This window comes from Lissotriton helveticus, chromosome 12 (assembly GCF_964261635.1).
Source record: "Lissotriton helveticus chromosome 12, aLisHel1.1, whole genome shotgun sequence".
NCBI lineage: Eukaryota > Metazoa > Chordata > Amphibia > Caudata > Salamandridae > Lissotriton > Lissotriton helveticus.
Window position 1 is genome coordinate 462,946,347 of NC_136073.1, and position 27,165 is coordinate 462,973,511.

Below are 27,165 nucleotides of genomic sequence, written 5' to 3' on the forward strand. Positions count from 1 at the left end.
CCTAGTCAGTCATGTAAAGAATCAATGACACTTCCATTTTCTTGTCTATACAGTTAAACATAGAGCACCTTACATTTTCAAACATATACTAACACATACTTACCTTCTTATACAATCATTGATACAAGTACACATTGATCTGCACAGAGTCACACACCTCCCAGCCAGCCACACACACACTCAGTCTCCCATACAAATACTTGGGCAATCAATCAATAACCCATATAGTTACTCATACAGCTACTGATCAACACATGCAGCAGTTTACAGAACAACAGACATAATGATGCACAAATTAAGACAGTTTAGTCACTAACCCATGCACTCAGTGAGACACATTTAATCACTCACTCATACAGTTAGTCATGCACCTACTAAATCCTTCGTCCAGACACTTACACATCCACTCAATCTTCAATATGTAAGACATATTTAAACTTTACAGAAACAAAAAATCACTGGATGTTGTTATCAGTCATGTCATCAGTGATGTCATTTGAGATGTCATCAGTGATGTCATCAGTGATGTCACTGACCATGTCATGAAGGATGTAATATGTGACATCATCAGCAGTGGATTGCGGGTGCGCGATATATAGTTAGTGCAACTAACTATATATGGAATTTCAATGGTTTTGTGTGAGTAAAATAAGGTTTTGTAAATGCTAATTCCTAACTATATATGGTCTATAACCTATGGTTTTTTCAGTGAATTTTCAAGGTTTTGTAAATGCTAATTCCTAACTATATATGGTCTATAACCTATGGTTTTTTCAGTGAATATATATATACATACACACACACACACACACGATTTGGAGATAAATAAGGTAAACTAACAAACACAAAAGTGATCCCTATGATTAAAACAAAGTAGTGTAACTAGATCTCTGATGCCCACAACACAGAAGATAACTTTGTACCATACTATAAATCTTTATATGAAAAATATCCATAGTCTGTGGCTGAAACAAACAACCCGTATCATGGATCATTTACTAGTCCCTATCTGCACTCGCTGCTAAACGAAATATCTCAAGACTTTCCTCTTAGTGAATGACTTATGTGGGGGCCACAATAGTTCTCGTACCAAAGCTGATAAAAATCTCTGAGCAATTATTTTCTTACTTGCCAATATCGCTTATCAACGCAGAGATCAAATTTCTCCCAAAATTCTTGGCGAATTAATTGGCGAAGGTTAAAACCTCCTTGTTCAGCGTTACCAGAATGGGTTAATGCCAAGGCATAGCATCAGACGCTGTCTCAGGAGACTGCATTTGGTATTGACCAAAAGGTACATATTGGTACTGGATCTATGATGTTACAACGCGTTATTTTACAACGCAGACCGTTACATCGCAATTTTTACAACGCAGGATCCATTACAACGCATGGCATTACATCGCAGATGCTATTACAACGCATGGCATTACATCGTAAGTATAGGTAAGTATACCTTTTTAAAAAAAATGTAATTATTTTAATTTAATTAAATTATTTTAATCAAAATAATAGTAATTATTTATTTAAATTAATTTTAATAAAAAATGTAATTAATTTTATTTAATTAATATAATTAAATTAGTTTAATTTAAATATTTTTTTGATTGTAATTAAAATAAATTATTTAAAATAATGTATTTAATTTAATTATTTTAATTAAGAAATGTAATTAATATAATATAATTAATTTTATTTAACTTAAAAACACCCCTGTACCCCAAAACCCAAACCCTGCCCTGAAACCTAAAAACACCCCTGTACCCCAAAACCCAAACCCTGCCCTGAAACCTAAAAACACCCCTGTACCCCAAAACCCAAACCTTGCCCTGAAACCTAAAAACATCCCTGTACCCCAAAATCCAAACCCTACCCTGAAACCTAAAAACACCCCTGTATCCCAAAACCCAAACCCTGCCCTGAAACCTAAAAACACCCCTGTACCCCAAAACCCAAACCCTGCCCTGAAACCTAAAAACACCCCTGTACCCCAAAAACCAAACCCTGCCCTGAAACCTAAAAACACCCCTGTACCCCAAAAACCAAACCCTACCCTGAAACCTAAAAACACCCCTGTACCCCAAAAACCAAACCCTACCCTGAAACCTAAAAACACCCCTGTACCCCAAAACCCAAACCCTACCCTGAAACCTAAAAACACCCCTGTACCCCAAAACCCAAACCCTACCCTGAAACCTAAAAACACCCCTGTACCCCAAAACCCAAACCCTACCCTGAAACCTAAAAACACCCCTGTACCCCAAAACCCAAACCCTGCCCTGAAACCTAAAAACACCCCTGTACCCCAAAACCTAAACCCTACCCTGAAACCTAAAAACACCCCTGTACAAAATTACTTAAATTAATAAATTTAATTTATAATATTTAAAAACATAAATAAATATTTTTATTTATTTTTATTTATAATTAATATTAATTAAATCATTTATATAATATTAAATAAAATTAAAATAAATTATATACTTACCAATACTTACGATGTAATGGTATGCGTTGTAATAGCATCTGCGATGTAATGCCATGCGTTGTAATGCCATGCGTTGTAATGGATCCTGCGTTGTAATAGCTGCGTTGTAACAGCATTACGACGTAAAAGTTGCGTTGTAAGTGATACACACCATTGGTACTGCATACAATAAAATATGACCTACCACAAAAAAATTCTAAGACTTGAATAACTCCAAAATCTATTTTGTTAGAGAACCTTGGGGCAGTATCAAGGAACATTTAAAAAAAAGTGGGAATGTTTTGTTTACTTCCTCTATAATTACCTTTGCCTAAGCTCGAGGCGACCCTACCTCAGACAGAAGGACTGTCTTGGTGAGGAACAGTCTAATGATGAAGCATGCCACCCTGTCTGGGTGAGGGTTTGCCTCTTTTGGGTCTTGCCTACAGACCACTTGTTAGCTATCAATAATGGAAAAACACCTATTGTGTACAATACCAATACTTATAGTGGGCTTTGGCTCAGCCCATTGGTAATCATTGATTGGCTTTCATGTCAATGTAGGTTGCTATTTGTTTGAATGCTCCCATTGCTCTTGTGTTGTCCCTCCCCTGAAACATAGCTTCTTTACCACCCTTTTGTTGATTTGATAGCTTTTATCCTTCCCGGTTTGCATTCAGGGGACTACTTTTGTGTTCAGCACTCTATGTAAGTGCATTTGATTTCTTGCTGTGTTACCTGGATATTCCTTCCCATGGCATTCCCGCTGTGTGTCATGCCACCGACCTCAGCCAGTCCTTCCACTGCTTGTGTTCGTCCCTCCCCTGGAACAAGGATGCATTACTTGTGTCCTCCCACTACTCATTTTTCATATGTTACTTTTTTCTTTTTGTTTGAGCACTTTAAAAGAGTGCATGTGTTTTCCAACTGTCTTCCTCCTGACTAATTCTCCCCTCTGTGCTCCTCTTTCTCTCCCCCTTTCAGTTGCCATTCTTCCTTGCTGACAATCAACCTTCCCTTGTGGGTCTTGCTTCCCCTTCCACTCCTTGTCCATTTGCTCGCCCAGCCCTGCCTACTGACACCCTGTTGTTAGTTTGCTGCCCCAGCCCTCCTGCCCACCCTCTGTTGTCACTTCGATCCCACAGTCCCGCCCACACGCCCTCTGTTGTCAACTTACTACTCCAGCACATCCCTCCCATCCTCCATTGTCAGCTTCTGACTCCAACCCCTCCAACTCACCCCTGTTGCAGGTTGCTGCCAAAGCCCTGCCTATCTACCCTCTATTGTCAGGTTGCTTCTCTAGCCCCTCCCACCCACCCGTCTTTGCCAGCTTGCTGCCCTATACTCTCCCACCCACCTACCTCTTACCCCTGTGCTTCTCCAAAACCTCCCGTCCACCCTCTGCTGTAGGGGTGATTCCCCATTGTCTCTCACATGCCCTCTCGCCCCACCCACATCTTTCTTTCACTCTGTTACCACGTCCCTTAGCCCACACCCCCGTTTGTTTGTTGTTGATCCTCACATCATAGCACTTATTAAAAAAATAACTATTTTCAGCTATGCTGCACACCACCCGAGTTGCTCTACAGTGTGGCTAAAAATAATTGCCAACGCCAATAGCTCTATTAGGTGAGACCTGTTGGCTTTGAAATCCTTGATTTGTTTTTTTGACTATGCTGTTCAGTATTGGCAAAAAGCACTGGCAAAGCCGAAAGGTCCGCTAACTCCTCTCAAAGGTGAGACCTACTTACTTTGCCAATGCTTAATTTATGAGTAGATGATCTTGTCACATGCATTTGGTCATGGCTGTTGACTACACACTTTTTTTTTTATTTTCCTCAAACACTGTGGTAGCATTTGTTGGTTATATAACTCTTTGACTGCTCCCATAGCCACCAGCTCTACAACCCTGCCAGAGTTCAGTCACCCAGAAATCACTCATTGTCGGTCCAGGCACATACAAATGAATTTGCAGAAGATATTTGCAGGTCCCAGGTTGGACAATTTAGAATTCCTTAACGGTACATTTTGGACTCCAAGGCAACCTACAGCCTTAGTCTGAAGACTGGCCTGTTTCTTTCTGCTTACAAGGGGACTTCATCCTCGGAACACCCTTCACTTATTTGCAGTATCTAATGGCCAGTCGCCTATTGCTAACTTTGCTACCTATTAACCTGTGTTGCCAAAGAGCTTTGAGTGGTTATCCACTAATACCAGATTGTTTCGTTCCTACATACTTGCATACAGTAACCATACTGATTAACAATTCTTTTTATTGAATCTACGATACTCTAACATCATGGGTTGTCTGTTGCGAAGCACAGTAGAGTTATCCTGTTTACCGTTTGGATCATAGTCTTCTAACAGAACATATTTTGAATGGATCATTATGGTAATGCTGGTTACGCTGTACTGTTATAGGGAAGAATAGCTCCACTGTAAATGCATGTTCCTGTTGCAGCACCTTTCACATTGCCACCATGTCCACACATTCTGTTATTTTTGTTTAGAAAATTTCCAGCCTGTGAAGATTGAGAAGTCATTGACTCCAGTCACAAACCTGTTCGCGTTCTTTGAAGTTTCTCCAGTTTCATATCATCAGGTATGACCAGCTGCACTAGCGGTGAGAATCATAGGGCTATGTACAGATGTCATGCTATGGGCCAATATGTCATCTTAACTGGAGCTTGTGTGCCTCCTTTTGACCTTGGACTTGTTGTGAACATTTGTTTTACTTTTGACTTGTGAACAAGGGAACTTCAGAAGCACATGTGTTATGCAGAGTAAATTAGTTTACGCCTTTTGCTCTAGAAGGCTGTTCTTGCTGAACATTGCTTTTATATTACAAGTTTAAGGACAGTAAACTCCACCATGTTGCTAGTCACACTTTTCAGATTACCAAATTAGTATTTGACTAGAAATTCAAATCTAAGACTTTAAGCGTAGCCCAATACTTAGTCATATTGCATCTGGAATGCCTCCCCTTTCTTTATGTTCTGACAATCAGTTGTACTCAGTAATCGATTGCTCCAATACTTGTTCATCCCCAAAACTCCTGTTTAACTAATCTGTGACTAAGAAGGCCTGCAATTTGAGAAATAAGAAATCTTTCCTGAGCCTCGCAAGGCAGGCTAGGTCATCCCACTCCTGAAGAAACTCACTGTACACGTTAAAGTACTTTTTCTGCATAACTGTCAATTCTGTGTCCGATTACACTGTAGCATGGTGTCCGCTATTAAAAAATGATAGACAATGCCTCCTTGGCCGCAGATAAATACAACCACTTCCTTCTAATATTACTGGACCCCTTAGCTGCCTTCATCACAGTCGACCACCCTTCTCCTCCGACCACCCATCCACACCCTAAAATCCTGAATAGGATTCACTGGAAATATCCTTCACTGGTTCTCCTTGTACCAATCCAATTAGTACCATTTTGAACTGCCGGGTCCGATAAGATTCTGATCACCTGTATAGTTCCTCAGGATTCCATTTGTTCCCCTGCCATCTGAAAACAGCATACAGATTCACCAATATGCAGATGACACAACCTTATTTGAAAATCTCCTCTTCTTCAGACATCCAAAGCGTCAAAAACGACTTGCACCTCATTCAGTCCTGGATGTCCAGGACCTACTTGAAGCACAACCCAATCAAGCCATAATCCCTGCTGTGTGCCAAGAACAAATCAATCCCTGTTTCAAATCTGAATCAACTACATGAACCTGGACAGATTCAAACTTCACTTTTCAACTGATGTCGGGTCACTTGGATTAATCTTGGACACCAATCTTACCCACAATGAACACATTGCCCAGAAACCAAGATAGCGTGCTTTCATCTCTTCTAAAGAAAGAGAAACGATTCGTCCCAGAAAGCAACATGAGCACTTGTGTCCAAGCCATTGTACTCTTGCACCTTGGTGGTTTAAATACTCTGCTCCATTGCCTCACAGACTCCACAGTGGCTCCCCTTAAGGGCTTTTAACATGTCATAGCACACCCTATCAAGGATCTGCAGAAATATGAGCACATCACCACCCTGATCCTAATGAAACTTCACTGGCTACCCTGCCTGCATGCACTATGTTCAAAACAGCTTTATTATCTACAAAGCCACCATAATAACGAACACCTCGGAATACTTCCCTGACAAGCTCACAATCTCTGCTGACCAAGACGTGTAAAAAAGTAAAAGCAATGAAAAGGCTTTCTCCCATCTATTCACCCAGGATCTCGAATAACACGCCGTATCCATCAGGGTACTGTCCAAACACTTCACCACTGTCCCAAACCCTTCTCCAATAAAGAAAGAGCTGAAGACTTACCTCTTTAAAGAACATAACATCACAAAGCAGTCACGGCCCTCTTTCAGTTTTAGAAAACCAGCTGTTCCTCCACTAACACTTTGACAGTGTCTTTGACTTTGTACAAATCTCCACTGACCTTCCGCTAGGTTTGCGCTGTATAAATACCACATACTTACACACATTAAGGACATCTCTATCTCTCCCCCCACCACTGCTAAGTTTAGGCGGTACTTTGCAAAAATATTTTATGATTAAGCTTTCTAGCTAGAGAAATTAATGATTTTTGTTTATCATTATGCTTCTCTACCGGCCTCTTCTGCCATGGTCTCCATATTCAACCTATTATTGTTTGATAATCTGCAAAATTAATTATTTGAAGACTACCGTAGTCAAAAGTTGCATCCTCCTTGCCTTTTGAACACTTTGTCGGTCATTCCCCATCATGAGCAAATCCCATTGCAGCACAAACCCCACATTGTGCCTGAATCGGGCTATAGCTCTAATACAGGAGACGTTTGCATGCACACGTTGCAGCATATAAAATGTAGTGCAATTTGTGTGGGCAAACCCTGCACTTTCAGAGGTTGCACAGCTTCGAACAGAGAAAAACACTTAACATCATAGTGTTTTACCCATTCTGAAATTCCGAAACTTGGCATTGTGGTGTACTTGCACACCCAGTAAATGCTTAACCCGAGGTATATATATTTACCTAGTGTGCGTTTACCACCTGGAATTGCATGGGAAGGGGAATGAACCCCTTGTTCAGAAAAAAATAATAACCTATATATATTTATTTATTTTTTTAATTGTTTTTATTAAATCCGCAATAAATTTGCAGTACATTGCATGGCATAAATCAGGCAATTTCTTAACACAATGAAATCACATAATATATTCACAGCAGACTAGATTAACTGTGTGTAGATCTTATCATTCCTCTAGTTACCCTTCCTGTAATCCGCGTGGGGGAGCAGAAGACTGCGGAGACCTTATCACAGGCTCCGCACGCCGAGTTTATCACGGTAACGCTGATGGATGTTGGCTGATAATCTACTCAGACCATCCCTTTCACTAGACTGAACTTTGTTTATAAACCGGACCGTTTATTAATGGTTCCATTCTTGAGATTGCCCCATTTTCAGGAAGGAGGACGGATATTACTGACAGAGGCAATCCAATCTCCATATTAAATCTCACTTGCCATACGGACTGTTTATTAACGGAAAACGTGGGTCAATATTATTGACATAATACCATTCTAGCACTTATATCGAAGGTGTGACTACACTCTGGACCATCGTATTCGGATGATCCTTTCCAATGCCCTGATGAAATTCCCAAGGCAGTAATAGGGAATGAAACGCGTTGGCTGTGCCTGCATATCTCAAAAGAGAAAATAAAGAATCAATTAAAGAAAAAACAGAGGATTTTGAAAATCTTTGAACTTTTTTGGTATCTCTGACTTCGTTGTGTGCACCTCTTAAATTTCTTGTAAAAACTTTGTTTGACGGACATCCCTGGCAGTGGATGGTGAGAGTTGTTGCACCGGACAAATTTGAGAAACAGAATAAGTTGATGTGCTGAACCTTGGTCTACTGCTTCGTGCTTTTGGTTTTGTATTACCCTTCCTGTAACCCTCAACTAATTCTTCACCCCTCTTCTTCCTCTTCATCTGACCTCTCCCCCTCAGACTCCGGCAGTGGGTCACAGATTTCTCCACGAAAATGATTCCACATTGTCCAAACTTTATTCCACTTCCGTGGGCTGCCCCTGGTTTCGTATACTGTTCGTTCAGTGACCATCGTTAAGTCCATATTTCTACACCATGTCGCCAAAGTCGGAGCCTCCACTGCCCCCGATTTCTGAGCAATATCACCAATAGCTTGCCAAAACCGGACAATCCCAAATAGTGTGTTAAAAATGTTCCCTCCTCCCCGCACCCCCTGAGGCAGAATGGGTGTGTTGCTCTTTGCAGTTTATGTAAGGTGGTTCTCATGTAGTACATACGGTGGAGTACCTTCAGTTGTACCAGCCTGAGCCTACTAGATATTCCCACCTCTTTTGGTGACGCTAGAGCTTCCTGCCATTCTTGATCAGTGAAATCTCCCACTTCTGTTGCCCATTTGGTTCTAAGTGTGGCAGTGGGGTCTGGTAAGTTATTCAGTAATTTCCGGTATGTGAATGAGGTGGCCCTTTCCTCCATGAACTCTGAGTAGCCGGTCTTCCATCGGGGAGGCCTCTGGTAATTCTGTCTCTGGCTGTATCACCTTTAGCAAGGCATGTCGTATTAGTAAATATCGAAATTTTTAATTTGCCCCTAGTTGGTACTGTTGTTGTATTTGCTCAAAGGGCATCACCGTTCCCCTATCCCACAGGTCTCCCACCGTGGATATACCTATATTATCCCAGTGCGTGAATCCTTTACTACGTCTTAAATGCCCTAATCTCTTGGTGTCCCATAGTGGGGTCAGTTTGGTTACCACCCCTCTCCAGCCCAATTTAGCTTGTGCTGCGTGCCAGATCTGGGCCGTGTGTTTAGTAGGGCCCGCCAACTTCGAGACCGAACCTTTGTTGTATAGTACTTCTAACATATTATGTGTTCCCAGTTGTTCCCTGTCTGCCCTATACGCTGGGTCATTCTGGGGTATGTGGATCCAGTGATTTATTATTTTAAGTTGCGCCGTCCAGTAGTACAATCGGAGGTCTGGTAGTGCGATTTCCCCATCGTACCAACTTTTATGGAGTTTCACTTGAGCTATACGAGCTGGTCGGTTTCCCCATAGAAGGAGTGTTACTTGTGCTGCCACCTGTTGAAAATAACGGGGCGGGACTATATCCGGCGTTTTTTCCAGGGTGTAGAGGAATCTAGGGAGTGCTTTCATTTTGTACAACGCTGCTCTCCGGAGCAGTGTAAGGGGCAGTGATGCCCAATGTGCAACATCTCGTTTCAGCCTCTCTAATGGCGGTGCCAGGTTTTTAACAAAAAATTCAGCTTGGGTTCTAGTAATGTGTATTCCTAAATATTTAAAGGAGTTTTCCGCTATCAACAACGGGCAATCCGCAGGGAGCGTCGGAGGAGGCCCCTTCAGGATGAAAATGACTGATTTGGTCCAGTTAATCTTGTATCCCGAGAGTCTCCCATGGGAATTACAAAGATTAAGAAGTTCCGGAATGCCGCTGTCCGGGTCTTTGAGATACACCAACATGTCGTCGGCATAGAGCGACAGTCGGTCCTCCCATCCTTCCTTCCAGACGATGCCCCTAAGTAACGGGGTCGATCTAATCAGTGTTGCCAGTGGTTCCAGTACTAATGCAAAGAGTAGCGGGGACAAGGGGCATTCCTGCCTTGTGCCCCGTGCTAGCGGTATTTCTTCTGATAAGTGGCCATTAGCAGTTACTCGGGCCACCGGCGTTGTGTACAGGCGTCGCACCCATGCACAAAATTTGGGGCCAAAACCCACCCGCTTTAGTACTCTAAACAAATATTTCCATTCAACCATATCGAATGCCATTCTCGCATCCAATGATAATATCACCGTCGGGTCTGTAAGCAGTGGGGCCCTTGCCAGCGCCCCCTGTACTCGTCGTAAGTTGTGCGCTGTGTTCCTGTGAGGCATAAAACCTGACTGGTCTGCGTGGATTAAATGTGGTAGATCGGCCATCAATCTGTTCGCCAATAACTTCGCCAATATCTTTACCTCAGCGTTCAACAAAGATATCGGGCGGTATGACGCACACTCTGTCGGTGGTTTCCCGGGTTTTGGGATCGCCACTATTGTTGCGAGACGTTGGTCCTGCGGAAGCTCGGCCGCCTCCACACTTTCCATGTACATTGCTAGCAAGGGTGGGCCTAGCGTATCTGACATTTGCTTGAACCACTCTATGGGTATCCCGTTGGGTCCCAGTGCCTTCCCTGACTTCACTGCCGTAATCGCTGTGTATAGCTCCTCGAGAGTTAGTTCCCCTTCTAGTTCCAATGCCGTCTCCGGTGTCAGAGTCGGCATCTCAATTTGTTCTAGGGAGTCCTGTATCTCCTCCTCTGTCAGTATTGTAGTTGGAGTTTAATCCTCCCTGAAGTGTTCGGCTAATATGCGTACTATGTCTTCCGGGTGTGAGTGTAGAGACCCCTCCTGTGATCTTAATTGACTTATGCCCTTCGTGCCCTCTCCCGTCTTGTCCGACCACGCCAGCATTTTACCTGCCTTGTCCCCTACGTCATAAATCTTATGTTTAGTCAGTGTGATGTTGGTCCTGGTCTGTTGTTCGAGATAGTCTCTATATTGTCGTTGGCAGAGTTTCAAGGTATGCTCTGCGTCCTGAGTTGGGTGGAGTGTGTGAACTTTATTTGCCTCTACAAGGGCCAATTCTAGGTCCGTCAGTTCCTTTTGACGTAACCTCTTATATCCAGTAATGGATGCAATGGCCTGTCCCCTAAGGACCGTTTGTACGCTTCCCATAATATTACTGCAGAATCTACCAAAGCCGTGTTTTCCTCGAAATAGTGTTTTGTTACTGCGCGGAGTTCTTTCTTAATGTCCGGAACCTTAAGGTATCCCGGATAAATGGGATAAAGCCGCCGTCTCTTTTTTCCTGGACAGGCGAGCGTCAACACTATCGGGGAGTGGACCGAAAGGCCTCTCGGTTTTATGTCCACGTCTTCGACAGTTTGGAGGCTGGCGCCCAATGTAAAAAAATAGTCTATCCGGGAGAGACTATTGTGTACCGCTGAGTGATATGTGTATTGACGAGTATTAGGGTGGGTGTGTCGCCATATATCAATAAGACCCATTGCTTCTATGAATCCCTGAAAGCACGTGGGACGGGCGTTTGCTGTCGTGTGGGGTATCTATCCAATGCAGCCTCGATTATAGTGTTGAAGTCTCCACCTATGATTAGGTCCCCTTCTGGGAGCGCGAGCAGGAAGTCGCCGAGTGCTGGTAGGGCCACCGAATGGAGTGCTGGCGGTATGTATACCGACACTATATTTAGGAGTCTACCCTCCCACTGGCCTTGTACTGCAGCGAATCGCCCTTGATCGTCTATCTTAGTCTGCAAGACCATAAACTGTGACGTCTTCCTGATCAGGGTACCAGTTCCCCTAGACCCTGAGGAAAATTCGGAGTGCGCAATCATCTTGTATCCCCTCCTGTCTAACGCCCTACATGTTGTTCCGGTGAGATGCGTTTCTTGAAGGAGCGCTAGCGTCGGGCTATGGCGCTTTAGCACCTGTAATACCAATCCCCTCTTTATTTTGTCCCCCAGTCCCCTGACGTTCCATGATAAAAGTGTAAGGGGGGCGATCGATGTGGTCTGTACTGTACCTCCCGGGCCATCAGGGATCATAGTCGACACCATCTAAGACCTTTGACTGTAGCGGGTGTCCCAGTTCCCAGGGTGTCGACTGATGTTCCTTCGAACAAATGTAAGTGGTTCGAGTCAATACACTGAACCCATGCCCCTCGTGTGTGTGATAACGCCAATTCTCTGGTGTGTGTCGTGGCTCCTGAGCCAAGGGCCTAACTGTTGAGTGTCGTGCTCCCCCCTGATTCCTGCCACTAATCAAGATTGACCAAGTGTAGATTGCCTGAGCCAGAAGCCTATCTTGCAATTGCTGTGCTACCATTTGAACATTGCCACTTAACATTACTAACCAATAACAAAAACTAACAACTATTCCCCCCCCGTCCCTTCCCTGCCTCCCTGCTTAGCGGTCTTTCAACTACCCGCCACCCCAACTCGGCAGAGTGCTTCTTCCCTCCCCACAACATAGTACTTGCGTGTCCGGGGGAGGAGGTCCAGTGGAGGCCTCAGCCCTCCGTAACCTCCGGGTTCCACCTCCACCCGCCATCTCGGCCGGCCCAGCCTCGAATGTGATGCAAGTCATTTGTCTCTGCTGATCAGTCCACCGACAGAATATCCAGTGGCAATTACCGCGTCCTTCCCCCCTATTCTTTCTCTTGGCTCAGTGTCTGTTCCGAGTCTGAGTGTCGCGTTTCTGGCGGTTCCAGGTCATCCTCGTCTTCCTCTCGACGTTGTCGATGCCTACTCCCACGATTCTGGTGCCCCACTGTTCGCCATCCATCAATCCAGTCCTGGGCTGCTTCCGGCGTTTCGAAGAACCACGTCTGTCCATCTGCAACCACTCGAAGCTTCGCAGGGAAGATCATAGAGTATGGCAGCTCTCGGGCTCTCAGTAGTTGTTTCACCTCCTGGAAGCTCCTTCTACGTCTAGATACTGCTGCAGTGTAGTCCAGGAAAAAGGTTACTGTAGAGTTATGTACACGTATGGGCAGAGCACCTCTTGCTGTCGGGAGAATGGCATCTCTGTCTCTAAAATTAAACAGCTTTGCGAGCACCGGTCTCAGGGGGGGCCCCTATTTTCGGCCTACCGCCTGGTACCCGGTGTGCTCGCTCGACGGAGAAGAAGTTTGAGAGTCCCTTGGGTTGGAGGCTGGTTTTTACCAATTCCTCTACGTAGAGATCCATTGCTTGTTTACCTTCTGTCTCTGGAATGCCAACTATTCGTACGTTGTTCCGTCTCGCCCTTCCTTCCTGATCGTCAAGTTTTTCTGTTCACAGTTTGTTCTCTTTTTGGAGGAGGGAGACAGCGGATTGTAACTCCGATGTGTCCGTTACCAGTGACTTTGTCACAATTTCCACTTCCTTCACCCTGTCCGTCATTTTGTGTAAGTCGGATCTAAGCAATGACATGTCGGTGGATATAGAGCCCACCGTAGTTTGCACGCCGGTTAGTGCCTTCATGATGTCTTCCAGCGTAATTTTCTTACCATCCCCTTCCTGGTTTTTCTCTGTGGATGGGCGTCCCTCTGAGTGTGCTGTCAAGTTTTATTCAAAAGCATATTTGTCTTGTTTTGCTTGGGTGGCATTTGTTTTGGGTCCCCTCCCTGCCATTTTCGCCTCAGTGAGTGGTCAGTTACTTCCTCCTCAGTGCAGTTCCGTTGGTTTGTCGTGCAAGTTAGGAGGGTCGTGTTGGGTCTTGCTGCTTCTCCTCTCACTCGTGCGTATTAACCAGGGGTATTTTGTTCCACTCGCCCTCTCCGTCGCCGGCGGGTGCTAGCTCGATCTGTCCCTGTCTCTGGCCCCCTCGGACCGTCGCTTCCGGAGTTAGGTTACTGCTCCTGGTTCAGTGCTCCCCACTATGGCGTGGATTCATGCTGCGCAGACTCAGAGGATGAAGCTTCGGGCAGACCGCCGCCGCCACCTCAAAAGCCGGTTCTTATACTGTGTTTCGCTGGGTTCTAGCAATGTCCATGAGCTGTGTCCGTAGGGCAGAGCTGGGCGAATCAGGGCTGGATCACTGGGTAGACCTGACTCCTGGGCTGTCAGTATGTCGCGTTTTCTTGTGGTCCCCACGTGCCGCTGCCGTGCTGTCAGTGTGCTAGAGAGGGCTTCAGAGGGTTAGGCAGCAGGGGAGAGGGACTGCAGGAGCATCCGGGCCAGCGCCTCTTTCACCACTCACTTTATTGTCTGGGCCCGCTTTATCTTCTCGGGAGCCCTGGGGTCGCCCGTTAGGGTGTTGGGGACGAGTCTTTACCTCCCTCAGCCTTGCGATCTTCCAATTCCGGCAGTCGCTACCGGTCGCCACTGCACCCGTCCTTCCGGTCAGGTCGCTATATTGCACTCAGCCCTAAGCAAGTAGCGCTGCCTCCGATATTATGGGCATGGGTGGGGGGGTCGCCGCCGGACAATTTCCGAATGTCGTTGTTGACACTGCCTTATGCGCCACTTTCACCACTCACTGTACTGTCTGGGCCCCTGCTGTTGCAGTGTTTTGTGAGTTCACGGGCCCGCTTTATTTTCTGGGAAGCCCTGGGGTCGCTTGTTAAGGGTGTTGGGGACGAGTCTTCACCGCCCTCTGCCTTACAATTCACCGAATACGTCAGCCGCTGCCCGTCACCACCGCGACAGTCTCCCCGGTCAGGCCGCCGTGTTGTACTTTGCCCTAATCAAGCCGCGCTGCCTTCGATGTTGTGGGCATGGGTGGGGGCATCACCGTCAGGCAGTCTCAGAGGTCGCTATCGTCACTGCCGTATGTGCCCCTTCTTACCGGCACTCCTGTACTCCGGCTCCCGCTCGCCTCAAATCTGACACCGGCTCTCCTGTTCAACTTTAGTCCCCGGCTTCCGTCACTGGTATAGGCCGCATCTGCGCACTCGAACGATTCTTCTCCGTCCGGGTGCCGATCAGCACCGGATTTTCGTCCAGCTGTTGCCGCCCGCCGTCTGATTTTAGTCCTAGCCTCAGAAGTGTTAAATACTGTCGGATGGATATACGGATTGCTTGGAGGGCCGAGGTTTCACTGGAGCTCCTCAACTAAGCGGCCATTGCGCTCGGCTGCTGGCCACGCCCCAGAAAATATATCTTAATATGTTATCTAAACATGCCATTTTGTTATCATCATTTTTAATAGAACAACATTAATTAAAGAAACTGGTAAGCAGTCTGGATACGGACCGCTTAGTTGTTAAATACCTCATGTAATCATTTATTTATAAGAAGTACACAGAGAATGGGCTTTGTGTCTGCCTCCCCTACAGCCATTGGCTTTTTACGTTTATCTTGGTTTGTCATTGCTTCATTGGGCTGTTCATTAACACCGTCACATTTTGAGGATGGGTTCATTGTCCCATTTGGGTTCCTGTTAGGTTTCGATTAGGGGACCATCAACTAGTCCTTTTGTTAAACTGCTGATGTAAAATGTGACTGTGTGTACGTTGATGCATTTACTGACATAACAGCATTTTAATTCCTAAGTTGTAGCAGTTTTATTTAGGATGTCCTTGTTGTTTGGATGCCTTATTCTCTCATGGAGGCCAATTGCTATTCTTTAGTTGCCTTTTTTCATTTGTTTCACTTTGCTGTCACTGTAACACATTGGATTTAAAGCTTTTTGCCACAAATAAATAAAGAAAAAGTGTGCAATATAAGCTTTCTCAAAGATGCAGTGAAAATACTGTCCCTTTGCCAAAAGTATCTATTGGCCATACTGTGCCTTTTTAAGTTCACCACTAACAACGCAAACTTCATCTTCTAACTCGTCACAGCACTCTTCTTTGAGGGTACAGGTAATCTCTGCTAATGCAGTCTGTTCAGAAAAAGGATCACATTTCCACCGTCCATATTGTTGTAATCCAAGATGCTGCTTTTTTATGAAATTTTCTTTCTAGGCACCTGGATCGTCCGTGCTGCGAGTTTTGGGCAGTTGTTATTTTACTCTGAAGATGCAGCTATGCGATTAGAGTAATTAATACATGTACTTGGTGGTGTGGTTTCAAGTACAATAAAGTGGGGTGGGATTACATGAAGAAAACCTGATCTGGTAGGGTTCATGAGTTATTACTGGTGGACAGTCCCCTTGGAGTGACCTCTGACCTGCCTTTGGTCAGGAGCTCGCTCCCCCATGCGCGCAGCACCACCTAGCTGTGCCCGTGTCGCTGACCCCCGCCCACGCTGCTGTTCGCGTGTTCGAGGCCCTCCTCCACCCGCAGGCACCCGCCTGCGCCTCATCCCTGGTGACTAGTGGGCTGCTGGTAAGCGTTCCTAGACTTGTGTATTTGTGCCTTGTTTCGATTGTACCTTGTTTGATTGTGCCTTGTTTCATTGTGCCTTGCTTTTACTGTGCTGCTATTGCGATAGTTTTTCATTTTGTGCCTTTTTTGTGCCATTTTCGCACCTTGTGCGCTCCCCTTGCCGGCTCTCCCTGAGCCGCTCACAGCCTTCCCGCCGCTGCGTCCCGCCCCCCTAGCGCCCGCCCCCAAGCGCCCCCATTCGCCTTCCCCCCGCCTCCCAGCTGCTCCTCCCTCCCTCCTCCCTTCTTAATGGCGGTCGCTGCGCGACCACACCGGAAGCGCGCCAGAGGCAAGCACGTCTGCGACCGGACCGCGCCCAGCGCCAGTCCCCCTGGCCCGTGGCCCCTCCACACCCCCAGACGCCATTACACCACCAGCGACCTCCACACCCTCAACCCAGGACGCTCTTCCACCTGTTTCCAGTCCTCCCTCAGGACCACCAAAGGACCCTTTGCCTGCCAAGCTTGCCACTTCACCTGCACCTCGACAGACCTGCCAACAACCACCTGAGCTGCATTCTACTCAACACCTGCTCCATCCACAAACACGCCATCGAACTTTGGGACCTGCTGACCTCCACGTCACCGGACATCGCCTTCCTCACCGAAACCTGGACAAGCTCGGACTCTGAACCCGACATTGCCATCCCTGAAGGCTACAAGATCACCAGGAGAGACCGCACCAATAAACCAGGAGGAGGAATCGCCATAGTCCTCAAAAGCTCCATCAAAGTCTCGACCAGCACCCACGACACCCTCAACTCCGCCGAACACCTCCACTTCAACATCTGCGTCAATGCCAACACCACCCTCAAAGGAACACTGATCTACAGACCCCCAGGCCCCCGAGCACAATTCTGCGACACCATCGCCGACATCTTCAGCGCCCAGGCCCTCGCCTCAGCAGATTACATCCTCCTCGGCGATCTGAACTTCCACCTGGAAAACAACAACGACGTCCACACCAACCACCACTTCGCCCACTCAGACCGCAGGCCACACACTCAACCACATCTTCGCTGCCAACAGCCAAGTCTCCTTCGGCCACACCACCGAACTCGACTGGACAGACTATCACTGCATCCACTTCTCCTACTAGAAACCACCTACTCACCACCACCACACACAACCCCCCCGACGCAACTGGAGCAAAGTCTCAACAGAACAACTGATCTCCACCCTCGCCCAGACCCCAACGCCATGATCCTCGGACCCCGACACAGCCGCCACCGACCTGCATCGCTGGTTAGCAGACTGCGCCAACAACCTCGCGCCGCTCAAAAAGTCCTCAAACACCCTGCACAGCGCCAAGGCCAGCTGGTTCACCCCTGATCTACAGAACTCCAAACGAGAACACCGCAAAAGAGAGAAGGCATGGATCCAACCGAACCCAACCACATCGCACTCAGAGTCCATCCGCAAGCATCACCAACTGATCCGCACTGCCAAAAAAACCCACTTCAAAAACCGCATAGACATCAACGCCCACAACAGTAAAGAACTCTTCGGCATAGTCAAAGAACTCTCAAACCCCAGGACCTGCTCCAACGAACCCCCTCCGTCACAAGAGCTCTGCAACTCCCTCGCCATCCACTTCCGCCGCAAGATAGAAGAAATTCACAACAGCTTCAGCCCCAAACAGACCGCAGACACCCACGAACCCGACGCCCCAAGCACCACCAACCTCCTCCACACCTGGACCCTCGTCAACGAAGAAGACGTCACTCACACCATGGCCTCCATCCACTCTGGATCCCCATCGTTCCCCTGCCCTCACCACATTTTCAATAAAGCTAGCAACATCATCGCTCCCCACCTCTGCAACACCATCAACAGCTCCTTCGAGTCAGCCACCTTCCTGGAAATCTGGAAACACGCAGAAGTCAACGCACTACTGAAGAAGCCCAAGGCGGACCCAGACGACCCGAAGAACTACCAGCCGATCTCCCTCCTCCCCTTCCCGGCCAAGGTCATAAAAAAGGTCGTCAACACCCAGCTCTCCCGCTTCCTAGAAGACAGCAAGGCACTCGACACCTCCCAATCCGGATTCCGAAAAAATCACAGCACCGCGATCGCACTCATCACTGCCACAGACGACATAAGGATCATGCTCGACAAAGGAGAAACTGCAGCACTCCTCCTGCTGGACCTCTCTGCTGCATTCGACATGGTATGCCATCACATCCTCCGCACACGACTCCACAACGCCGGAATCCGCGACAAGGCTCTCAACTGGATCTCATCATTTCTCACCGGCAGAACCCAGAGAGTCCGCCTTCCAAGATCATCTGTGGCGTCCCTCAAGGATCCTCCCTCAGCCCAACGCTCTTCAATGTCTACATGGCTCTTCTCGCCAACATCGCTCGGACACAGCACATCAACATAGTATCATACGCAGACAACACCCAGCTGATCCTCTCCCTCACGAAAGACTCCACTACTGCCAAAAATAACCTACACAATGGATTACATGCCATCTCCAACTGTATAGAATCAAGCTGCCTCAAGCTAAACACCGATAAAACAGAGATCGTCATCTTTGGCTCCAACCCCTCAGCATGGAATGACTCCTGGTGGCCCAACTCCCTAGGCACCGCACCCTCATCCACCACCCACGCTCGCAACCTGGGCTTCATCTTGGACTCCACTCTCAGCATGACTCAGCAGTTCAACTCAATCTCCTCCTCCTGCTACAACATTCTCCGCATGCTCCGCAACATCTTCAAGTGGATCCCCGTCGAGACCAGGAAAACCGTCACCCACACCCTGGTCAGCAGCAGATTGGATTACGGCAACGCCCTATATGCAGGAACAATGGCCAAGCTACAACGTATCCAGAACGCATCCGCCCGCCTCATCCTTGATGTCCCACGCCGCAACCACATCTCCCCCCACCTCAGAGACCTACACTGGCTACCCGTACCGAAAAGGATCACCTTCAAGCTCCTGACCGACGCACACAAGGCTCTCTACAACACCGGTCCAGCCTACCTCAACGGCAGACTTTCCTTCCACGCTCCCACACGCCATCTCCGCTCCGCCAACCATGCTCTTGACTCCATCCGCCGCACCACCGCCAGAGGAAGATCCTTCTCACACCTCGCTGCCAAAACCTGGAACTCTCTACCACTCCAGCTATGCCAGACCCAGGACCTCCTAACTTTCAGAAAACGCCTCAAAACATGGCTTTTCGACCAGTAGCATCCCCTCTCCCCAGCACCTTCAGACCCTAACAGGTGAGTAGTGCGCTTTATAAGTATATTGATTGATTGATTGGAGGGATGACTGCCAGTTCTTTATCAATCAAAAGATTTGTTATTTTATATTAGCAGTGGTACTCCTCTGTTCACTCATTCTACCCTCTTTCTTAGTAGAAGCTTTTGGAGAGACATTGTTTGGAGACTGGACATAAGGAGATACATTAAAGGTGCATTTTGTGAAATGTGTGGCTGAATAAAATAAATTTAATAAATAGATTGAAAAACCAATTTAAAGAATTGTGGTCCTATTTTCTTTGCAAAAATGAAACTTGTAGCAGCATTGATTGATTGGAATTAAAAAATAATTTTGTTGTTCAACAGCAATACTGTTTGCCAAATTGTGTTAAAATATATACTTTTTATTTTTACATGAAGCAATACTTGCGTGACACATTGGCAAGGTGTGCAGCCTTGTTACTTAATTGAGTAATGCTTTGAGTGACCCCCTGGTTAGTTTGTCAGCTGAATGTACGGTATAATGTGCTCTTTTTTTTTTTTTTTCCTCATTCTAGGTGTCTGAAGTCCTATCCAAGGAGAAGTGCCGCCTCTCTGTGAGTGGTTGGTTTCATGGCCCTTCGCTTCAGAGGCCACCACGCTACATCGAACCGAGTCTGCCGCGGAACCCACACATCCCTCATGACGTAAGAACAGTTTAGAATGTCTGCTTGTTGTTTTTTGCAGATCACCCATTTTAGCTTCTGTTTTGAAAGGCTAGATTTAGAGTGGGGCGGATGCAGGATTTGCGCCAAATATTGGGAGATGTCCCGTCCGCCATATTAAAAATGCATTGATGTCAATTGCAATCTAAATAGAGCTGGCAATGGATTCACCACTTTTTAGCATATGGCCTGCTCCACCAAACTGTAAATAAGGCCCCTTGTCTCCTGTTTGCTTTTTGCATTACAGAGATAAAGTTTTGCTTTTTGTCCTCATCGGATAACAGTAGAAGCCACAACATTTGAGGCAGAGATGGTTAGATTTCATGTGTTCCCATCTGATGATGCTACACTGGTACCAGGGTCTCTGTCCTCATTTATCATTTGTTATCAACTCTTTACATTTACATGGGTAGGAAAGAGATGTCACAAGTCTACCTGCAGGTTCTCAGTATGAATTTGAAACTCCAGCAGAGATCGGTTCATTTAAAGTGAACTACTTTTTAACAAGGTGGCTACTCCTTCAATGTCCGGGGTGCAGCAAAGCTAATGATTGGTGGCAACTAGCTGTACCATTTTACCCGCACCCAAGTTGGGGAAGGCTGCTTACTGGCCTTCCTTGCTCAATCTGTATAGTTAAAGAGAGGAGTGGGGATTCGAGGAGGTGGGTTGTGGTTGGACAGGAACAAATAAACAGCTATGATAACAGGCATTTGTGTTTCCTATGTTGAAAAACGTTTCATAACAATGATTGAACCATAAATATGCATAGTCTGTCATCACAGGCTACCTATCATTTCAGCTGAATGTGAAATGTATGTGAGTCTTTGTGTAAGGATTTGTACTCATGGCTTGAGGTACCAGAGGCTGGATTCTCAATGTGAGCAAAAGGAGGGTCACTTTTGTAAGTTGCAGGAGTGTGTTGGCTGTAGCCCTTCCAGGTAGCTGTATTACCCAGTATGTCCATCCTCCCCCTACAGCATTGCTCCTTCCTCTTCCTCACCACCATCTGTGCAGTTCATTGCAGCTAGATTGTTATGTGTCTGATTTCAATCCACAAAACGTTCAGTAAAGCAGGAATATTTATCTGGGTGTACGTTATTGGATCAAACCAGCCCATGAAGGTGAGCAAGTGCCTGAGTAAAGGTACTCCTTCACAAAGATTGCAACCAAGGGCTTGAGCACTGTTGGCTGAACAAATGGAATGATCTATTTATCCTTTCTCTACACAGAGGTCAACCTCTGGTAGAAAGACTTGCTGCTTAGCAGCAGGCATTAATTAATTAAGGTACTGCCATCATCATGGAACCAGGGTGGTTGATTACTATGTTTACCATGGTCTGATCTGTACCAGAAAGAAGATGTCGATTGGACCCCCCCCACACACACACATTTTCAAGTGCTGCACAACTTCTGAGTGGCCAGTTTACCGGACATTCACTGACACTGGTATATTAAGCCAGAATATCACCTCATCTGTGACTTCAAGTGGAAATCGTGTGTCTCAGCTGCCACAAAGGATTGGACCTGGGGCAGAAACATTGGATGATGTTAAAGTCGGGAGCAAATTCCAGGACTGCTAAGTCTGCAGATGTTCGGATGGAAGGATAAATATGGTGCATTGCCCCGAGTGATGAGAACCTGAAATGTTTTCTCATAAGAACCTCAATCCCTTTGCTCCTGTGATCTCCGCCTTATGCTGTAGATTTACTGCTGTATCAGTTGGCCTGAGGTTATCTCCTTCCATCTAGATTGCTCAAGTCCTACTAGTTTATCTACATGCATGGTGCCTTCGGATTTTCCTGCACTTTGCCTGTGCCAGACTACAATACAATACACAAGCAAATAAGTGGTTGGGTCGGATTAATACATTTACCATCTTGAAATTCATATGGGGCTATATCCTTGTCCTGCCATGCATAATCCAGTTACATTGCCAAGTTTGAATGAATTAATTAATTCTATAGATGGAATATATATTGTCTTAGTACAGTTATGGCCACTAGCTACTATATAGGCAATATCTATAGAGCAGGTGCTCTGTGCAAGGTGAAGGTTGGCACAGTGCCCATAACAAAATGTATTTATCAATCATAGTAGATAAAGCCTGGGTGCACAATGTTCATCTTCATTTAAGTAGTGACGCTACAACTATCTGATTCTTAATGTCCCAATCAGTCTTGTAGTACAGGTATGATAATGATGATCATCGACGTTTTGACCCTTTAAACAATTATGCTGAATTAAAACCTCTATCAGGGTCTTCCTCGGGACAGTAAGAAGAAAATTACTGGGTTAAGCAGAATTCGGAAGAGGGCTCAATCCTGCTGACACTTATCTTCTAAGAGCTCCAAGTGGTTGCCTCTGTCTATAAATTCAGCTACGGATGCGCCACATTTCTTAACACTATTTCTTGTTGCATGTGGGGCAAAATCCTGCATCTTCTGTTCAGATTGTATCAGGCTTGCTAAATCTATAAGTAATCCTTGATGGTTAGACGTTGCTACTTGTGAATAGTAATGCTTAAAAAGGAGGCACTTCGCAGTTCACTGAGCAGTAGTATGCCATTCTTGGAGGTTCTACAGACTAAAGGATAACACTTTTTATTAGATTTTCTAATAGCATTTGAGTTCCCTAGGGCTCAAGAATATTGCTGCATATATTACTGGGATAATGAAATGTAAAAACCTATTTAATTTGACACACCAGCCTACCTTTTCTTTTAATCCTATCGCTTTCAAGCTTCTCCAGACTACCCACTGACTTCCAACATCCAAATCAAACCAGTAATAAATGTTTAAGGAGGCTATTTACCCATTTTTTGGGTGGGTGGAGGGAAGGGGAAATTTGGAGGAGACCTTTATCATTGTGCTTCTTTTAAATAACACAAATAAATCACCCACAAGAAAGAGACAGTTTCTACGTTCTGGAGCAATTTGGTTGATAGTTTGTTTCTAGGGCAAGCAAAATTGGAAATATTTCCCAATATAAATGTATGTTTTTCACATTTACACACATTTTACATTGGAAAACCCATTGGAATACTGTGGAACAGCAATAGTCTGTTGGTAACATTTTGTAGAAATTGGGTGCTCTTTTGACACTGCGATACTATTTGTGATGGCATCAGCTTTGAATGGCAAGAGAAATAAAGAGCACTCCACATGGGACTATGAAGCCATCAAAGCTGTCCTGTCTTACTGCGAGAAAGCAGGGCAGGCATACTGCAGTAGACATGGAAGCCACAAACTTAACAGAGCGAGTCTGCATCCCTGACTCACAATAAAGAGATTTATTTATTTATTTTTGCCATTTATTGAGCGCGAACGAATACCCACAGGCGTCTCAGCGCTAGATTATTCACATAATTTTCCCAAAACGAAGAAGAAGGCTCCGGTAATTTGGTGATCGGTATTACTGACTAAATTGCTGACTAATTTGGTGATCGGTATTACTGACTAAAAAGCCACGTCTTCAATTTTTTGCGAAACTGCAAGAGTGAAGAGCTTGTCCTAATGTGCTGCGGCAAAGTATTCCATAATTTAGGAGCCGAGACCAAAAAGCGGCGATCACCCCACGATACTGTTTTAGACCGTGGGACCACTAGTTGGTTAAGAGTGGCAGATCGGAGCTGTTTGGCCGGTTTATAGGGTATCAGCTGGTCCTTGAAGTAATGTGGTCCTTGATCATGGAGTGTCTTGTACACTATACAAAGTGATTTAAACTTAATCCGATTCCGGATCGTCAACCAGTGATACTTCTTGATCGTGTCTGATATGGCCGAGAACTTGGGTTTCCCAGAAAGCAGACGTGCTGCTGCATTCTGTATTGTCTGAAGCTTATTGGTTACCCTGACCTGGGCATTTAAAAATAAGCCATTACAGTAATCAAGAGACGCTAAAACTAAAGAACTAACCAGTGTTTTAGCCGCTGTCTCTGGCAAAAACGGGATGATTTTCTTAATCATTCTTAATTTGTGATGGGCCGTAGCCGCTACTCTGTTTGCATGCGCCACAAAGTTGAGACCCTCATCAAAAATTACTCCTAGGTTCCTGACCTTAAGAGCCGGGCTAGGAGGGGCTCCAAAGGCTGAAGGCCACCAGGTTGCTGACCATCCTGGTGAAAGGGGTCCAAAGATGACCACCTCCGTCTTTTCGGAGTTGAGCTTAAGGCAGTTGGACGCCATCCACTCACCGATTGCTAGCATTCCGCCTTTGAAGCGCTCTGCCACCTGGTGGCCATCGCCTTTAATGGCCAAAACCAATTGTGTGTCATCAGCGTAGGAGGTTAGGCTCATCCCATATGCTTTGATGACATTAGCAAGGCCTGGAAACACAGCGACATTAGTACCTCCCCCCGTCATAAGATTAGATGATCTACCATGTAAGAGCCCGGTCCCGTTCAGTGCTCGCAGATATTTGTTCTCATTTCTCCCTAATAGACATAGAAGCTTGGCTGCACCCAAACGCACCTGATTATACACATCATTCCGGGTTCCACAACACTAGCACTAGGATAGACTATTGGCTCCTCTCCCCAGGTGTCGCCGGCTGGGTGGATAGCCTTTCCACCCTTCCGCGCACGTTATCGGACGATTCTCCCATTGTGTTAACTTTATTAGTTCCCAGACAGGGTGGTTATGAAAGTCAGTGGCGGTTTCCTGGTAGGGCCCTGTTGGATCCGGTCTTTAAAGAAGAGATCCGCAGCGCTATTGACGGCTATTTTGACATTAATACCGGCTCTGTGGACTCCTGGGCTGCGTTATGGGAGGGATTCAAAGCCACCATTCGCGGGGTTTGTATTGCTCAACATGTCTGAACTCTACGGGAGATTCGTTCCACCTTAACCCGTATTGAAACTGACATCTCTAGGATAGAGAAGGAAATACTTACAACCCCATCTGAGGCTAGGGAAGCCAAATGCCTGGAATTGCTATTGGAATTTCGAGACACTGCAGACAGGGAGCTACGGTTTATGGGCAAACATTATACGGCACATCAGTATGGAGAAGGTGACAGGCCGGGCAAATTGCTTGCGCAACTGCTCCGTCCTCCTCACCAGACGGCCTACATCACTGACATTGTAGACACACAGGGCACACGACACCACTCCACTCCCGATATATGCAGCACTTTCTTGTCATACTACAAAACTCTCTACACATCCACGCTTTCAGAGGGACAGCGCGACCCCGGCCCTTATTTGAATGAGATCGCCATGGTATACCTCGAGAAACACATGCAGGAATTCCTTGCCACGCCCATCACTCCAGATTCCATAGTGGAAGCCATTGATTCATTGAAGGGCTCCTCGGCACCGGGCCTTGACGGTTTCTCGGCTGATTTCTATAAAGAATATAAAGAGGAACTTGTACCTCGGCTAGTCGAGGTCTACGCAGAAGCTCTAGTGTCCGGCATTCTGCCACCCACGCTCCGGGAAGCGGTAATTGTTCTTCTTCCCAAACCAGGCCGTGACTCCTCCTTATGTGGCTCTTATAGGCCCCTGTCCCTATTAAATTTGGACTACAAGATTTTGGCTAAAGTTATCGCGATCCGCCTATCACTATTAATGGAATCCATCATTTCACCAGCTCAGTCCGGATTCGTTCCGCACAGGTCCACCTCCTTTAATCTGAGGACGTTGTTCTCTGTGTTGCATAGGATGGACCCCTCTACCCCAGCTGCAGCTGTGTTTTTGGACGCGGAGAAAGCGTTCGACACGCTGGAGTGGCCCTTTTTTTATCGGTCATGAGGCGAATGGGCATGCCGGAGATGTTTGTGGCTACAGTTGAGTTACTATATACGGCGCCTACTGCCCGGCTGCATTTAAATGGCACCATCTCTGAAAGCTTTACACTTTCGCGTGGCACCCGACAAGGATGCCCCTTATCCCCCCTGCTGTTCATCCTCGCGATGGACCCTCTGGTTCGCCATTTTCAAGAGAAGCACCTCCACAGAGGGCTTCAGTTTCGCACTGGACCTCTCCTCGTCTCTCTATACGCAGACAACACGATTTTGTATGTCCGGACGCCTCGGACCAATCTGGAACCTCTGTTATTGGAAATAGCCCGTTTTGGAGAATATTCAGGCCTTCGAATAAATTGGCACAAATCTGTTATTTTTCCGCTTACCCCCTCCACCTCACAATGGCCGTGTGCTTTTCCACTAGAGTGGAACACGGACTCCGTGAAATATTTGGGAATTCATGTCCACCTTGACACGGTGTCCATTATTCGCTTAAATTACGGGCATGCCCTGGATTTCTTGGAGGACCATATGGAGCGCTGGCTTCGCCTACCCTTGTCCATGGCTGGCCGGATTGCCATAATTAAAATGATTGTGCTTCCTCGGTTTTTGTATTTATTTAACAATATCCCGATTCCTCTCACCAAGATTTTTTTTCGCAACTCCGTTCTTTGTTGTTGCGTTTAGTATGGGGCGGTAGAAATCCGCGAGTGTCCTTGCGTACCTTAACGCTTCCTTATGAGCGAGGTGGCTTCGGCGTGCCCGACTTTTTTCTTTATTATTTAGTCGCACAATGCTCGTATGCATATTCCTGGTTTCACCTGGACGCCAGAATTCTATATTTGAAACCTGAGGCTGACCTAGTGCTACCTGTGCCCCTTAAGTCCATCCTTCCCAGAGGGCTTCCCCGGGACCCACGAGATATACAAACAGTCTCCACCACGTGCTGGGCTTAGGACAAACTACGCAGACTACTTCAAATTGAGACATTATACTCTCCCGCCCTTCCGTTGCCTAATTCCCATTGGCTCCCTATCACCGGCGAGTCGGTGGTACAGCGCAGGTTATCCAAATACCAACTAACAGCGGCGGTTCTACCATGGGGGCGTTTGGGCGCCGCCCCCCCTGCTTTCTCAC

At 46.3% G+C, this 27,165-nt stretch overlaps 1 protein-coding gene across 1 annotated transcript in view; it reads left to right on the forward strand.

The window, feature by feature from the left end:
• The window catches only part of OGFOD1 (2-oxoglutarate and iron dependent oxygenase domain containing 1), a 214,463-nt gene that overhangs the window by 68,036 nt on the left and 119,262 nt on the right, over window positions 1–27,165 (forward strand). The window contains exons 6-7 of the mRNA XM_078671565.1: window positions 4,978–5,069; window positions 20,141–20,269. Coding sequence (XP_078527691.1) covers window positions 4,978–5,069; window positions 20,141–20,269 — 221 coding nt within the window. The remainder of the gene's footprint in view (window positions 1–4,977; window positions 5,070–20,140; window positions 20,270–27,165) is intronic.